This window comes from Trematomus bernacchii, unplaced genomic scaffold, assembly GCF_902827165.1.
Source record: "Trematomus bernacchii unplaced genomic scaffold, fTreBer1.1, whole genome shotgun sequence".
In the NCBI taxonomy this organism is placed as follows: domain Eukaryota; kingdom Metazoa; phylum Chordata; class Actinopteri; order Perciformes; family Nototheniidae; genus Trematomus; species Trematomus bernacchii.
In genome coordinates, this window is record NW_022987549.1 from 729,840 (window position 1) to 745,829 (window position 15,990).

The window sequence follows — 15,990 nt, forward strand, 5'->3', positions numbered from 1 at the left end:
GCTCGTATTCAGGTAGGCCCGGGGCCGGCTACGTCTATAGAAGTCTCAGTAGGTGAATGCTTGCATGATAAGGTAGTACCCATAGAGTCCAGTAGAGGGAGGAGCCTGTGAGAGATATAACTGCTTTTAGCATTTTATTCTTCCATACCTGCATTTGTTTTGACGCCTGCAAAAAACAACCCCCCCCCCCCCCCCCCCCCCCCCAAACTATTAATGGCTGGTGAATATAATGTGACATATATAACTCTTGATGGTCATGTGGAAGTGCAGAGATATAGATATCTGTATTTTGTGATCATGTTTACAGTTTATGTTCTGATCATCTGCAGTAATTCCACTATTGTGTGCATCATTGTTATTCACAAAAGCCTCCATGAGCCTATGTACATGTTCATTGCAGCTTTGTTGATTAACTCTGTTCTTTATAGCACTAACATCTACCCAAAGCTTCTGATTGACTTTTTATCCGAGAAACAGATCATATCTTATCAAGCTTGTCTCTTTCAAACTGTGATTTATATCACTCTGTCCTATTCAGAGTTTTTACTGTTGGCAGCCATGGCCTATGACAGATATGTGTCTATATGTAAACCTCTGCATTATTCAACCATCATGAGAAAAAGAACTGTCAATGTCTGTCTGGTTTTGTCTTGGCTTCTGCCGACTTGTGAGACTGCAGTGGGAATAGTTTTTTTTGCTAATAGCAAACTCTGCAGTTTTACTTTTAGGGGGATTTTTTGTAACAATTCAATTTACAATCTTCAGTGTGTGAGCTCAAGCGCTCTCTCTGTATATGGAGCGTTCATGTTGGTAAATATGTCACTTCTGCCTCTTATCTTCATACTTTTTACATACACCAGGATACTTATACTATCATATCAAAAGGGTAGAGAATACAGGAGAAAAGCTGCACAGACCTGTTTACCCCACCTGTTGGTTTTAATCAGCTTTTCCTGTTTTTTTACTTTGATGTCATCATAGTTCGTCTAGGATTTAATATTCCTGTAACTACACGTTTGATATTGACTTTGCAAGTAATTTCTTATAACCCCCTTTTCAACCCAATCATATACGGACTAAAAATGAAAAAGATATTTCACCAACTCAAGATGTTGAAGTGTCGGATTAAATCCAAATAATGCTACTTGTTTTCATTACTGATTTACTGTGAAGAGTAATGAGTTCAGATTTCATCTTCGAGGTTAATATAACATTAAGATTGTTTTCATCATGAACTCGACTGTGATAATAATCTGTGCTGGGAATCTAACATCACTCTGACTATCAATCATACTCTTATAATTGATATATTCTTCTGCTTACTGTGTATACCAGTATATACTATGTTTTAGTTAAATCACTTCACTCATTAATCACGGAAGAGCAACTCTTTAAACTGAACACATGGATACTTTCAAATCTTTTTGATTTTTTCTTTAAGGCTGATTTGGTCTGTAGCCATAAATAGTAATGGGATTTCACTAGTTGCTCTTCTACAGTTATGGCTAAAAGGATAAAGATTCATATATATATATATATGTATAGCCTATATTATTATATCATGTATGTGACTTTGGAGTGTTTCTTTGTTTTGTGGTTTCAAAGCTGTGATTGCACTTGTTGATCACCATGAGCACTTGGAGCTGCTTTACACTAAAATAAAAAAAACATATAGTTCACGTGGTGTGGGTAGTTATGATATTATGCTTGGGAACATATCTGTCATTTTGAAGCTTTAAGAGTGCCTTTCCTGCAGGGCTTTACTCATTTCTTTTCTCTGTCGTAGTTTCTTTGATGATGTTCATAATGGAAAAATAAAGTGATAATAAACATTTTAAATCTTGAAAACTTGAATTCTTTGATTTGATCACACAAAAGAATGCTAAAAAATAGATGATGAAATATGAGAGATCAAGAATTTGCAACGTATACAGTTGGTTTCCCCTGCATTAAGGAACAAAACAAACATACTTATGAAACTATAATTTAGAAAAATAAAAAAACACATTTTTGAGAGGGCAGACATAATGAGCAGTTTCACCAGGAGATCGGAGCAGGGATTAACAAAGAGCAGGACACAAAGTCACTTTTAAGTAAAGTTCCTTTACTTTAGTTTAACCAGGAATTAATACACAGGGCAAGGCAACAACTGATGAAACAGAACTCTCCCATGAACAATATATAACACCAACAGAAAACCAGAACTAAAATACATGCAGAACTAATAAAAAGGACACACGCAGCTGGGCAGTGCAGGAAAAACACAAGGACAACAGGTGAACAGAATCAGGTAATCAGACAGGCAGAAACACACGGAGAGAGGAAGTAAAAACAGACATAACACAGGGGGTGAAAACTTTTCTGAATATTACTGTAGTGGAGAGTTAGAGATAACTCAGTGTTGGCACTAGTTTTGTGTCTATCACTAGGTTCACCCAGGTGTGTCGGCCAGAACACCACTTAAGGCCAAAGGTCCAGAATAGAGGAAATGAGGAGCTAAGATGAGGTTTGACTTCTTTTCTGATTCAGGCAGACATACAGATATTTGTGTGTGTGGTTTTTCCTATAAGGGAAATAAACAAAATACAATCAATATAAGATAACATATGCATACATACATAATGTACATAATATTGCCAAACCCTATAGAAATAATAATCTAGACATAATACAACATGTCTCCCTTCTCTTATAATCATAAACACATTAACATATAATGTCAAACACTCTTTACCAGGGACACGCAGAGATTCAAAGTTAAGCTACCGCTAATGAATAACGTTCCACTTCCGGTTGGCGGGAAGCGGCTCGGAGCAATAAATGAACTGTAAACACATAATATCTCACCTTTAACGCCACATAAACATTTATCCACATAAACTACATCCTATTACATTAAAGGTGGGGTAGGTAAGTTTGAGAAACCGGCTCGAGATCGCTAGAATTTGAAAATACACAACCGGAGAAAATCTGCCACTTCCTTACAGAGCCCCTCCTCCAACACACACGAACGCGCACATGACCAATGAGGGCACGAGATAAGTTTGTGCACAGATGGAAGGCTGACAGGCAGGTAGGCCATCCAGTTATTTTAGCCGGGCCGGCTAAAATGATTGGTCGTACTTTTTACAGTATTACGGCTTCCACAGATGACATTTTTTAATGGATTTTTTGTCAAAGCACTTAAGATATTCATTGCTATGTAATATAACAAAAAGTGTATCTCGAGCCGGTTTCTCAAACTTACCTACCCTACCTTTAATAATAGGTCTGTGCCACTCAACACGGTGTATATACCCCTAACTTTGAGACAGGAGTGCCGACTCACTTGACGAGTGACTTAATGAGCACCCATAATAAATATGCACGCAGCATGCACAGATCACATGAGCACGGAGACTGCATTAAGCCACATCGGCACAGAAGTTATCACAATAATAATAAAGTGTAGAATGTAGTGATCACTTATTAATACACTGGGTTACATAATTCAATCAAGGAACTACAGGTTGGGGGTATTGTTCCGCACGGACACTAATGCTTACTGTACCTCCGGGGTATATACTGTGTCCTCCTTCCTTTCGCTTTCTCTTCTCTTCCCGGGCTGCGACCCGACAACATGTGGTTTTCTGCTGCTCATTAAAGCACCACTTTTTACCTTCATTGCACCGCCTCCGACTCCCTTCTCTCGGCACTACAAGAACAACATAACAGGCAGCACTGTGGACAAACACTCACATTCATTTAAGCACACAATACGAAACTTAAGACGGCATAACTTTCCTGCAACTACTGACGCACATTACCCTCTGATGTGTGACGTCACCTAAAACACGTGGGTTAGCCCCTCCCCACTATGAAGGCACAACTTAACAGGTATCAACTCTGTATAATAAAATTATATATATATATATCAATAACTATAAACACCAGACGTCGTTTGTGCCTCTTAGGATCCAAACGCAGGCTGGAGAACCACCTCTGCAGGCGGCGCATATGCAGTAACCCGAGCGGAACCAAAAAGTGAGCAGCCGTCATGAGACCCAGAGTCTGCATGACAGTTAAAGCTGTCACTGTCGCCCCCTGTCGCAGCCTGTGAACCGCCCGGAGCAGGGACGCACGTCTGCTTTCTGACAGGGTGGTGCACAGCGCGCCTGCATTGAGCACCACTCCCAAATACAACACCTGTTGGTGAGGTATGGGGGTGCTCTTTTTCCAATTGATCGCAAAGCCCAACTTGGTTAGGTGTATGGTCAATTGCGCTGTGCAAAGCATTGCCTGTTCCCTGGACCTGGCCATGACTATGAGGTCGTCTAGGTCAAATAAAACTCTCATGCCGTGGACGTGCAGCGGTTGGAGCGCAGTGGCCACACATTTGCTGAACGTGCGTGGGGATAGGGAGTAGCCGAACGGTAATCTGTTGTACTTGTAGGATATCCCCTAGAAGGCAAAACGCAGGTACTTTCTGTGCTCCGGAGCAATTTCCACATGAAAGTATGCGTCTTTCAGGTTGATGGTGGTGAACCAATCGCCCGGTTGCACCAGCCCCATTAACTGTTTTATAGTTAACATGCAGAATTTTCTGCAGGCAATGTGGCGATTCAGGCCGCGGAGATCTAGAATGGGTCTGAATTCCCCTGTCTTCTTGAGAACCAGGAAGTACATGGAAGAAAGACCCTTTTCTCTGGGCTGAGGGTGCACAACAGACACAGCCTGCTTCTGCATCAGAGCCTGAATCACTGCTGAGAGGAAACCCATCTCCTCCTGGGAGGACAGATTTACCTCTCGCATGCCTTTGAATGGAGGTAGGATGCTGCAAAACTGGAGTGATGGACAGGACGTTTTAGTGTCCTTTCCTTCTATTTCGTATATGGCTTCGCCCTCTAAGGCTATCGCTATTGGGTAATCCCCCTGCGCACCCGCGCAGCACTGAAAAACTTGTAGTCCACGCCCGCCCGCAAGGTGGGCCCCACCCTTGGGCTCCCTTCCGGTATAAATAGGAAGGAGGCCCGACAATCTGCTCCCTCTTTTTCTTCAGCACCCCGTTACTGAAGCACAAGAGACACTTTCATTAACAGAGCAATCATGAGCAGCAATTGTGTGAGAGATTGTCCCTCATGTGGCTCTGGATACATTATGAGTTACGACCAGCACACGATGTGCGAATCCTGCCTGGGGCCAGAGCCCGCATACGCGGCTCTCAGCCAGCAGGTCGCATGCACACACTGTGCCCGTCTCCCCTCGGACGACAGGAAGCGAAGAGCGGACGCTCTCGCTGCTGCGGCCGAGGAGGACGATTGGCCCGTCCAGGCTTTCGAGCCCGTGGACGGCGGCCTCATGTCCCTGGAGCTGAGTGCCGGGCAGGTGTCGGACGACTCCTACCCCGCCTCCCTCCACGGTTCACCGTACGGTTCTCCCCTCCCTCCTCTCCCCCGGACGGGGGAGACAGAGTCGGAGCAGGGTGCCGGCTTGGCGGACGAGCACGCGGTCCCCTTCGCCGTCACCACGGCGCTGCCGGTGATAGGTGGCATCCTGGGGGAACTACCGGAGATCATATGCAAGGCGGCCGCCTGCAGAGGTCTCCCCGTTCCCCCAGCTCAGGAGAGGTGTGCTCCGGACGATATGGCCGGAGTTTTTTCGCGGGTGCAGACGGTCAGGAGTGACCCGATCTGGCCACGCTTCCCCGCCATCAGGAGGTACCAGGAGGGGGCGGCGGCGAACCCGAGGACCCTGAAGGCTCCGGTGGCCACATTTGTTCCCCTAACCAAGGTGGAGGGGTTCACAGATGCTGGTTTCCCAGCCACCCCTTCTTTGGAGCCGAGCCTGACGGCGTTTTTTGGGGTGAGACAGGCCAACGTGATCGCCGGACGGCGCCCTACGTTGGCCTCCCCCAGGGACCAGTATGTCGCCCACCAGGCCGACCGGGTGCACCTGTGTGCCTATCAGGCGTCGGCGGCGGCGAACAACATCGCGCTGCTCTCAAACTCGGTGGTGACGCTGGTGGAGCGGTCCACCACCTTGGCCGCTGATGAAGCGGAGGAGATCGGCAAGGCGGCCAGCACGGCGCTCACACTGTGCGCGTCCGTCGCTGTCTCCCAGGCGAGGATCGCCGCGTGGGTGACGCAGATTCAGCGCCACCTCTGGCTGCAGCAGGCGTCACTTACGGAGACGGCCATGAAGGTGCTTCTGGACGCTCCAATCAGCCCGGACGGGCTGTTCGGACCCCAGTTCCACGCCATGGTGGAGTCCATGAAGTCGGCTGCAGAACAGGCGGACGACATCCGCCAGCACGTCAGCTGGCTCCAGCCTGCTGGGCGGCCACAGCGGCATCAACTCCCGCAGCAGCTGCAGCGTCCGACCCGGCCACAGCGGCAGGCGGAGAGACGCCCACAGCCGCGGCGTCAGGGTCCTTCAGCGGCTGCAGGGGCTCTGTCCCACGTCTCCGCTCCCCCGCCACCCCAGAGACAAAGGGGTCTTCCAGCGGTGGGTCAACGGGGAGTGAGGCACTCCCGCTCTTGGTCTGCTCCACCAGAGCCTCCGAGGAAGCAGAGACGTTTTTGACGTGTTGGGGTTGTGTGGAAAATAAAAGGAGAGTTCATTTTCCAACTTTTTGTCTGAGTCATCAGTATCAAGTGTTTTCTCACCCCTCACTCTGTGTAAGAGCCTGCAGTTTTTAATCTATCGGTTAATAAACTGCAGAGTTCGCTAATTAAGCCAGCTGCCACCAATCTGTTGATTAGTAGACAGCAGGGCTCGCTGCAGAAGCCTGCTGGTTTTAACCTATCGGTTAATAAACCGCAGAGCTCGCGGCATTCCTCTGTCCGAGATACGTCTCCTCCACACATAATAAGCCCATGAGCGCAGTTATGACGCCTCATGTGGACGTCATGGCACACACCTCCACTCATCCCCTGAGCGTGTACACGCCTCATGATGAGAGCCGGAGTGAAACGCAGCGTGTGGAGGCTCCCTCACAGCCCTTTTGCTCCAGGCCCACCTTGGGTTGCCTCACGGGCTGCGGCGGCGAGGGCTCTGACGTGACTCGTCGCCATGACGACCACAACACATCTCGAGCATGTGCGCCCGCTCTCAGAGTGTTTCTCAGAGTGGTAGCGTGTGTGTCTGATGGACAGATGGATGAGCAGGCTGATCAGCAGAGGGTACACCCTGCAGTTCGCCTCTCCCCCCCCCCCCCCCCCCCACAGTTCAATGGGACACAGGAAACACTCCTGTCATCCCAGGAACAGTCTTACGGGGAGTGGAAAAAGACTGGGGGAATGAGACCATCCTCGATCTGTCAGTATTCCACATGCTGACGATCAAACAGGTGCTGGAATGTGTTCACCAGGACGACTGGTTCACTTCCACCTGAAGGAGGATGCATACTTCCATACCCATCATCCCGAAACACAGGAAATTCCTGCGTTTCTCTTTTCAGGGAATATCAGACCAGACAATCGTCTGCAGTTTGGATGTTCCCTGGCTCCTCGCATTTTGTGTAGAGAAGGCTGGAGCCACTACACAGAGGAGGGATGAGAATGGGTTTTTTTCTCTGGACGACCTGCTATTTGCTGGCTCGCTCCAGCATGAGGAAGTCGCTTTACAGACGTTACATCTCGTATCGCATCTGTCAAAGCCTGGGTTTCATAATGAATTTGGAGAAGAGCTGCCCTCTCCCCTCTCAGACATTCATTTATCTGGGAGTGGAATTAAACTCAGCCAGCAGAGCGCGGCTCTTGCGGCAGCGAGTGGAGGAACTGCAGCGAGATCTCCTCCGGCGTGTCTAAACCCGCACAGCCCTCTCCGTGACGCAGCTGCTCGGCATTGGCGTCAGCTGGTCACGCGGTGATCCCCATGGGTCTCCCCCACAGGAGGAGACTCCAGAGGTGGGTCATTCGCTGCAGAAGACTGCTGTTTTAACCTATTGGTTTATAAACTGCATAGCTCGCGGCATTCCTCTGTCCCAGATATGCCTCCTACAGAGCACGGTCATGACGACCATTACAGCATATCACAGAGAAGCCTCTCCAACGGGGGAGTGAGACCCATCCTTGATCTGTCAGTATTCCCATGCTGACGATCAAACAGGTGCTGGAATGTGTTCACCAGGACGACTGGTTCACTTCCATAAACCGGAAGCACATATACTTCCATGTAGCCTATCATCATCCCGAAACTCAGGAAATTCCTGCGTTTCTCTTTTCAGGGAAATATCAGACCAGACAATCGTCTGCCGTTCGGATGTTCCCTGGCTCCTTGCATTTTTTCAAAGTGTATAGAAGGCTGGAGCCACTACACAGAGGATGGATGAGAGAGTGTGGTTTTATCTGGACGACCTGATATTGCTGGCTCGCTCCAGGGAGGAAGTCGCTTTACAGACGTTACATCTCGTATCGCATCTGTCAAAGCTTGGTTTCCATAATGGATTTGAAGAAGAGCTGTCCTCTTCCCCCCCAGACATTCATTTATCTGCGAGTGGAATAAAACTCAGCCAGCAGAGTGCGGCTCTCGCTGCAGCGAGTGGAGGAACTGACAGCTCCCTATCCAGCGTGTCACATCCCACAGCGTGGTGACAGCCCTCTCCGTGATACAGCTGCTCAGCATGACGTCAGCTGATCACGTGGGGATTCCCCGGGGTCTCCCCCACAGGAGGGGTCTCCAGAGGTGGTTCATTCGCCCACGCACCGACCCCGTGCGTCAGAGGTAAATGTGCTGGAGCTGTTCTCCGGGTTGGGAAGTATTCCAGCACTTCGCCCCGTTGCTGTACAATCAAACATGTGTTGATTCGCCCAGCCAACAGGCCACGGCAGCCTACCTCAATCGCCAGGGAGGACAGCCGTTTATGCTAACCCGGCTTCATGCCTAAGGCTAAGGTCATCACAAACTCTTTTAGGTCAAGAGTGATCACCCTGGCTGGCTTCTTTCCCCCTCCTCACAGGTCGGAGGAAGAAGCCACGTCTCATCTCAGCTGTCCTGCTATGTGGCGCGCACGGCTGCCTTGCGCCGTTCTCAGCGCCTGTTTGTGCATTATAGAGAGCGCTCGATAGGGCAGTCTCTATCTGCACAACGGCTGTCACACTGGCTGTGTGAAGCTGTGTCACATATGTCTCCGCTGGGGTGGATCCCCCGGAGAACATCAATGCGCACTCCACCAGAGGAATGTTCCTCCTCCACGGCTTTGCACGGAGGAATGTCAGTGGAAGACATTTTCACTGCGGCATCTTGGTCTTCTCCCTGTTCATTTATTCAATTTTATTTGAGGGATGTCTCCCATTCCTCTCTGACACACCCTGTGCTGAGTGTCCTGTCAGAGTGAGTGACGTCAGGGATCCAGCTGTGCGCCTCTCTCCTGCCTCGGCACACGGAGAGTGGCCTGTATTTCCCTTTTATGAGAGGGACGTCCCCCTTTTTCCCCTGACACATTTCGTACGGAATGTCTTGTCAGAGTGAGTGATGTTGGGGACCCAGCTGTGCGCTCTCCTGCCTGTCTGCACGCAGAGAGCTGCTATTCCCCCTCCTTTATGTCACTGGGCAAAGTGTGACCTTCGTCTCTACTTTCTCACAGCGGCAGGTATGTATTATTCCCAGCCTTTGTCCCCTCATGGTAAATATTCATGTTATGCTATTTTCCAGGGACTGTGATGCGCCATTCGCATGGCGCAATAGGCATGGGTTATTATCTGAGCAGGTGTGTCTGTGCTTCTTGTACCGGGGGGACCCAGTGGGGCGCAGACTACATCTTGCTTCGCCCTTAACCCAATAGCGATAGCCTTAGAGGGCGAAGCCATATACGAAATAGAACTGAAGTTACCTACTGTAACTCCAGCTTCTATGAGTATTGGCGTAGCCCTCTAAGTTCTGGGCCCCACTGGCTCCACGAATAGCTGAAGAAAAGTTGTTTTGTGTGGGAGCAGATTGTCGGGCCTCCTTCCCATTTATACCGGAAGGGAGCCCGAGGGTGGGGCCCACCTTGCGGGCGGGCGTGGACTACAAGTGTTTCAGTGCTGCGCGGGTGCGCAGGGGGATTACCCAATAGCGATAGCCTTAGAGGGCTACGCCAATACTCATAGAAGCTGGAGTTACAGTAGGTAACTTCAGATCCGCTTTGTTATGTTACAAGTTGGCTCTGCTTGTAACAAAAGGACAACAGTTCCACACAGGAGTTGCCCAAAACAATCATTTATTTATCCCAACACACTGGTTTACAACTAACAATTCAACACACAGAGGAGCGCTGGCCTGGTGCACCGAGCAGGGCAGCCGAGAGAGAGCGAGAGCCTGTTCTGCAGCCCTCTTAAATACTGGAACCAGGTTCCACAGGTGGGTCCCATCACTCCTGATTACAAGGGAAAACCCAGGTTACAACAGCACCACATGGTGGACAACCACAGGGTTGTCACAATTACAAGGAAAAACCCAGGTTACAACAGCACCACATGGTGGACAACCACAGGGTTGTCACACTTACAAGGGAAAACCCAGGTTACAACAGCACCACATGGTGGACAACCACAGGGTTGTCACAGTTAACACACAGCTGAGTTTCCATTCCCCATAACATTGTGTTAGGGGACAAGCCCTCAGCTGTGAAGCTGTGATACTCTCTGGTGACCCGTTCTGCCGCAAAACCCCCCGTGAAGGGAAGTTTTGCCCATGGAGGGTCGACACAGAAAGGGCCGATTATTTACTGAGGTCCCTGAAGGCACCGCCGCGCGCTCTTGTGTGAGCGCGCGCTCCACCATAATGTCCCCTTTACCACTAAGGTAAAGCGCAATAATCGGAGTCTGTACTCTAGGCGCAGTGTGTTCCCTGACAGTAATACGCTGGCCATAATGCCCCTGTACCCGCATAGCGCTTTGATAGAACTTCCTGCATTGTATAGGGAGGAGGCGGGATTCGCCCTGGCGTCCCGGGTGGAGAGACTTTCTCCCCCCGTCGAGACGCTTCCTTCCCCCCGCCAGTCAGCTCCGCAATGACGGAGCGCCCCACCCGGCCGTTCTCTGCTGCTGCGGAGTCTGCCGAGGTCGGGCAGCCCGCCCCCGTGAGTGCCGGTACGCCGGTTCCACGGGGTGGGCCGAAGAGGTGGAGGGCGCTGTGGGTACGGGACCTCCGTGCCGGGGCCTCTCCCCTAGCCCCACGTGACGCGACGCCACTGTGGCCAAGGACACCCGCTGCGGCGGCCATTCCATGGATCAGATTGTTCATCTGACCTATGCAGCGGTCCGGATAATCACTTCGTCCTGAGGCGGGCGGGCGGGGGCGTCTGCTTGAGGAGTAATCAAAGAGACGCCCAACACGCTGAGATTATTGGCCGCAGCCACAATCTGTGCACCAAGCCTGAACATTTTATCTAAATACTCCAGGGTATCTCGGTCCCGCGGCAGCGGGGGCAGAGGTTTCTTCCCCTCCGCCCAGCCAGCTGTCTGCGGAAGCAGATGGGCCGCCAGGCTTTCATCGAGGGGGGGCACACCGGGGCACGCCGTGTCCGAGAGGCCCTGCACCCTGATGATGCCCGTCATGGCTGCTACTGGGGCCTTCGTCCTCAGTGGTCGCAGCCACGTTGCCTCCACACACTGCCAGATATCTGGCAACGGGGGCGAGACGAAGGCCGGCTGCGCCGGAAGCACCGGGCTGTAAAGCCCCTGCCGAAGGCGGCTTACAGGCCTCGGTGGCAGCGGTGGGGGGAGCTGTAAGCCTACATGCTCCGCCGCCAGGGTCATCACCGCCGGGAAGTCCAGCCGCGCAGACCTGTGTGCTGGACCCTCCTGGCCGCCGGAACTGAAGGTGTCGGATAACGAGGCGTCCTCGTCGTCCTCCCCCTCCGCGAACGCGACCACCCGGTCCCTCGGGAGGGTAAACTCTAATGGCACCTCATTGAGATCGTCCATGTCGACCACCTCAAGGTCCGGATCCTCCACCTCCACCTCCACCTGCGGGCCGAGCTTCCTCCGGAAATGCTCGCCACGATGCCGGCGGTTTAGCTGCGGGATCGTGCGGCAAGCAATACAGGCCGGCGACTGGCCTAGGCCCTCCTCTGCGTGGTTCGGCCCCAGGCACTGGAAACACTGGCGGTGCGGGTCAGCCCCCGCAATCAGGCCAGGGCATGTCGGGCAGTTTCGGTGCTCCAGGAGTGGTTCCATTTCCAAATGTTTTTAATCTCTTTCTCTCATATGTCTCTGCTCAGTATCACTCCCGCTCGCTGAAGAGAAAGGGATGACGGTCAGGAGGCGACGCCTCCTTTTATACGGTGAGATGCGCTCGTATTCAGGTAGGCCCGGGGCCGGCTACGTCTATAGAAGTCTCAGTAGGTGAATGCTTGCATGATAAGGTAGTACCCATAGAGTCCAGTAGAGGGAGGAGCCTGTGAGAGATATAACTGCTTTTTATTCTTCCATACCTGCATTTGTTTTGCCGTCTGCAAAAAACAACCCCCCCCCCCCCTCCCTGTTGGTGTCCACATGCCCCTAGAGTTTCATTCATTTGTTTACAAGTTGGTCAGATCTTTGTGAAAAGTTTTAATGAGATCTGTCGAGGGTGAAGAATCTGATAAAGAAGAATCCACAGAGCGGAGCTGTTCACTTTCTGAGGTGCAGGTTACTTTACATGTAACATTTCGAACAGGTTGTATGTTTTCATATCTTATTTCATGTATACTGTTAACATAATCTGCCTTGTTTTATACAAACTATTAATGGCTGGTGAATATAATGTGACATATATAACTCTTGATGGTCATGTGGAAGTGCAGAGATATAGATATCTTTATTTTGTGATCATGTTTACAGTTTATGTTCTGATCATCTGCAGTAATTCCACTATTGTGTGCATCATTGTTATTCACAAAAGCCTCCATGAGCCTATGTACATGTTCATTGCAGCTTTGTTGATTAACTCTGTTCTTTATAGCACTAACATCTACCCAAAGCTTCTGATTGACTTTTTATCAGAGAAACAGATCATATCTTATCAAGCTTGCCTCTTTCAAACTGTGATTTATATCACTCTGTCCTATTCAGAGTTTTTACTGTTGGCAGCCATGGCCTATGACAGATATGTGTCTATATGTAAACCTCTGCATTATTCAACCATCATGAGAAAAAGAACTGTCAATGTCTGTCTGGTTTTGTCTTGGCTTCTGCCGACTTGTGAGACTGCAGTGGGATGTATTCTTTATTCTAATAGCAAACTCTGCAGTTTCACTTTAAGGGGGATTTTTTGTAACAATTCAATTTACAATCTTCAGTGTGTGAGCTCAAGCGCTCTCTCTGTATATGGAGCGTTCATGTTGGTAAATATGTCACTTCTGCCTCTTATCTTCATACTTTTTACATACACCAGGATACTTATACTATCATATCAAAATGGTAGAGAATACAGGAGAAAAGCTGCACAGACCTGTTTACCCCACCTGTTGGTTTTAATCAGCTTTTCCTGTTTTTTTACTTTTGATGTCATCATAGTTCGTCTAGGATTTAATATTCCTGTAACTACACGTTTGATATTGACTTTGCAAGTAATTTCTTATAACCCCCTTTTCAACCCAATCATATACGGACTAAAAATGAAAAAGATATTTCACCAACTCAAGATGTTGAAGTGTCGGATTAAATCCAAATAATGCTACTTGTTTTCATTACTGATTTACTGTGAAGAGTAATGAGTTCAGATTTCATCTTCGAGGTTAATATAACATTAAGATTGTTTTCATCATGAACTCGACTGTGATAATAATCTGTGCTGGGAATCTAACATCACTCTGACTATCAATCATACTCTTATAATTGATATATTCTTCTGCTTACTGTGTATACCAGTATATACTATGTTTTAGTTAAATCACTTCACTCATTAATCACGGAAGAGCAACTCTTTAAACTGAACACATGGATACTTTCAAATCTTTTTGATTTTTTTTTAAGGCTGATTTGGTCTGTAGCCATAAATAGTAATGGGATTTCACTAGTTGCTCTTCTACAGTTATGGCTAAAAGGATAAAGATTCATAAATATATATATATATATGTATAGCCTATATTATTATATCATGTATGTGACTTTGGAGTGTTTCTTTGTTTTGTGGTTTCAAAGCTGTGATTGCACTTGTTGATCACCATGAGCACTTGGAGCTGCTTTACACTAAAATAAAAAAAACATATAGTTCACGTGGTGTGGGTAGTTATGATATTATGCTTGGGAACATATCTGTCATTTTGAAGCTTTAAGAGTGCCTTTCCTGCAGGGCTTTACTCATTTCTTTTCTCTGTCGTAGTTTCTTTGATGATGTTCATAATGGAAAAATAAAGTGATAATAAACATTTTAAATCTTGAAAACTTGAATTCTTTGATTTGATCACACAAAAGAATGCTAAAAAATAGATGATGAAATATGAGAGATCAAGAATTTGCAACGTATACAGTTGGTTTCCCCTGCATTAAGGAACAAAACAAACATACTTATGAAACTATAATTTAGAAAAATAAAAAACACATTTTTGAGAGGGCAGACATAATGAGCAGTTTCACCAGGAGATCGGAGCAGGGATTAACAAAGAGCAGGACACAAAGTCACTTTTAAGTAAAGTTCCTTTACTTTAGTTTAACCAGGAATTAATACACAGGGCAAGGCAACAACTGATGAAACAGAACTCTCCCATGAACAATATATAACACCAACAGAAAACCAGAACTAAAATACATGCAGAACTAATAAAAAGGACACACGCAGCTGGGCAGTGCAGGAAAAACACAAGGACAACAGGTGAACAGAATCAGGTAATCAGACAGGCAGAAACACACGGAGAGAGGAAGTAAAAACAGACATAACACAGGGGGTGAAAACTTTTCTGAATATTACTGTAGTGGAGAGTTAGAGATAACTCAGTGTTGGCACTAGTTTTGTGTCTATCACTAGGTTCACCCAGGTGTGTCGGCCAGAACACCACTTAAGGCCAAAGGTCCAGAATAGAGGAAATGAGGAGCTAAGATGAGGTTTGACTTCTTTTCTGATTCAGGCAGACATACAGATATTTGTGTGTGTGGTTTTTCCTACAGATGGAGCCTCTTATTTTGGACCCCAGCATACAGCTTCCTGCCGACTGCCAGCCAGTTGCCTGCCAAAGACCAGTATTCAGGAATGTTAGGCCCTCCCACTATTCTCCAATTTCAGGGTTTAACCAGGAGATGGCGCTATATATTAAATAACTAAGACTTAGTTTTTCACAATAGAAAATGCAGATATTATATAAAAAACTAAATCTTGTTTTTAATGCCCCAAGAGCAATAACATCTTGTCACAAGCTTTTTGGAAGAAAAAGACTGACCCAAGAGACCTGTAGTTGACTAATTACAGGCCTCAATAAAGTTCTGCCATTGGTTGTGAAAAACAACGGTGGACATAGTGGAAAGTGAAATTGACATTGTCGAATTTAATAAAAATACAAAATAATGTATCTGTGTACGTGTTTTACTATGTGATCTGCACTTATCAAACATCTAATTAAAGAATGGTAGCTGTACCTCTCAAACAACCTAAACTAGTTATAAATGTTTAAATGTTTAAAAACTCTGCCCGGTTCACCGACCCCCCTCTGAGTGAATACCCAAGATATCTTGGTTTGATTTGGAGAAGGCTTTTAAAGTAGGCCTATACTAACTCTAACTCTATTGTATACTAACTCTTCCCGTCAAGAATATGAATAGAACTTAGATAGATCACTTTACATTTCTGCAAATGAATAGCTTAGCTACTTGGCACTAAGAGTACAGATATGTCTACCCTTTCTTTTCAGAGTGTAATATCTGCATTTTCTCTTTTGGTTTGAATAGGAGAAGGGCAATGCTTATTATTGCAATATACAACTACACAAAAATAATAATTTTTTAATTTACTATATCAGTACTTTGTATGCACTCATTTCATAATACAGAGGCAAACTCTATACCTAAAAATAATTATTTAAAAAAAAATCCTCACAGAACCCCATATTTCGCT

The 15,990-nt window shown here is 47.4% G+C and overlaps 2 protein-coding genes across 2 annotated transcripts; both read left to right on the plus strand.

Moving 5' to 3' along the window:
- The first annotated feature begins 213 nt into the window (after positions 1-213).
- LOC117476990 (olfactory receptor 142-like) lies at positions 214-981 on the plus strand. Its single transcript, XM_034123680.1, has one exon. It carries the CDS (start codon positions 214-216, stop codon positions 979-981), a length of 768 nt encoding a protein of 255 aa, XP_033979571.1.
- Positions 982-12,691: 11,710 nt separating this feature from the next.
- On the plus strand, positions 12,692-15,308 carry LOC117476988 (olfactory receptor 6N2-like; the record flags this gene model as incomplete). The annotated part of the gene is made up of 2 exons (XM_034123678.1): positions 12,692-13,588; positions 15,294-15,308. Coding segments are annotated over exons 1-2 (912 nt in total), but the record flags the coding sequence as incomplete, so codon positions are not given.
- Between the last annotated feature and the right edge of the window lie 682 nt (positions 15,309-15,990).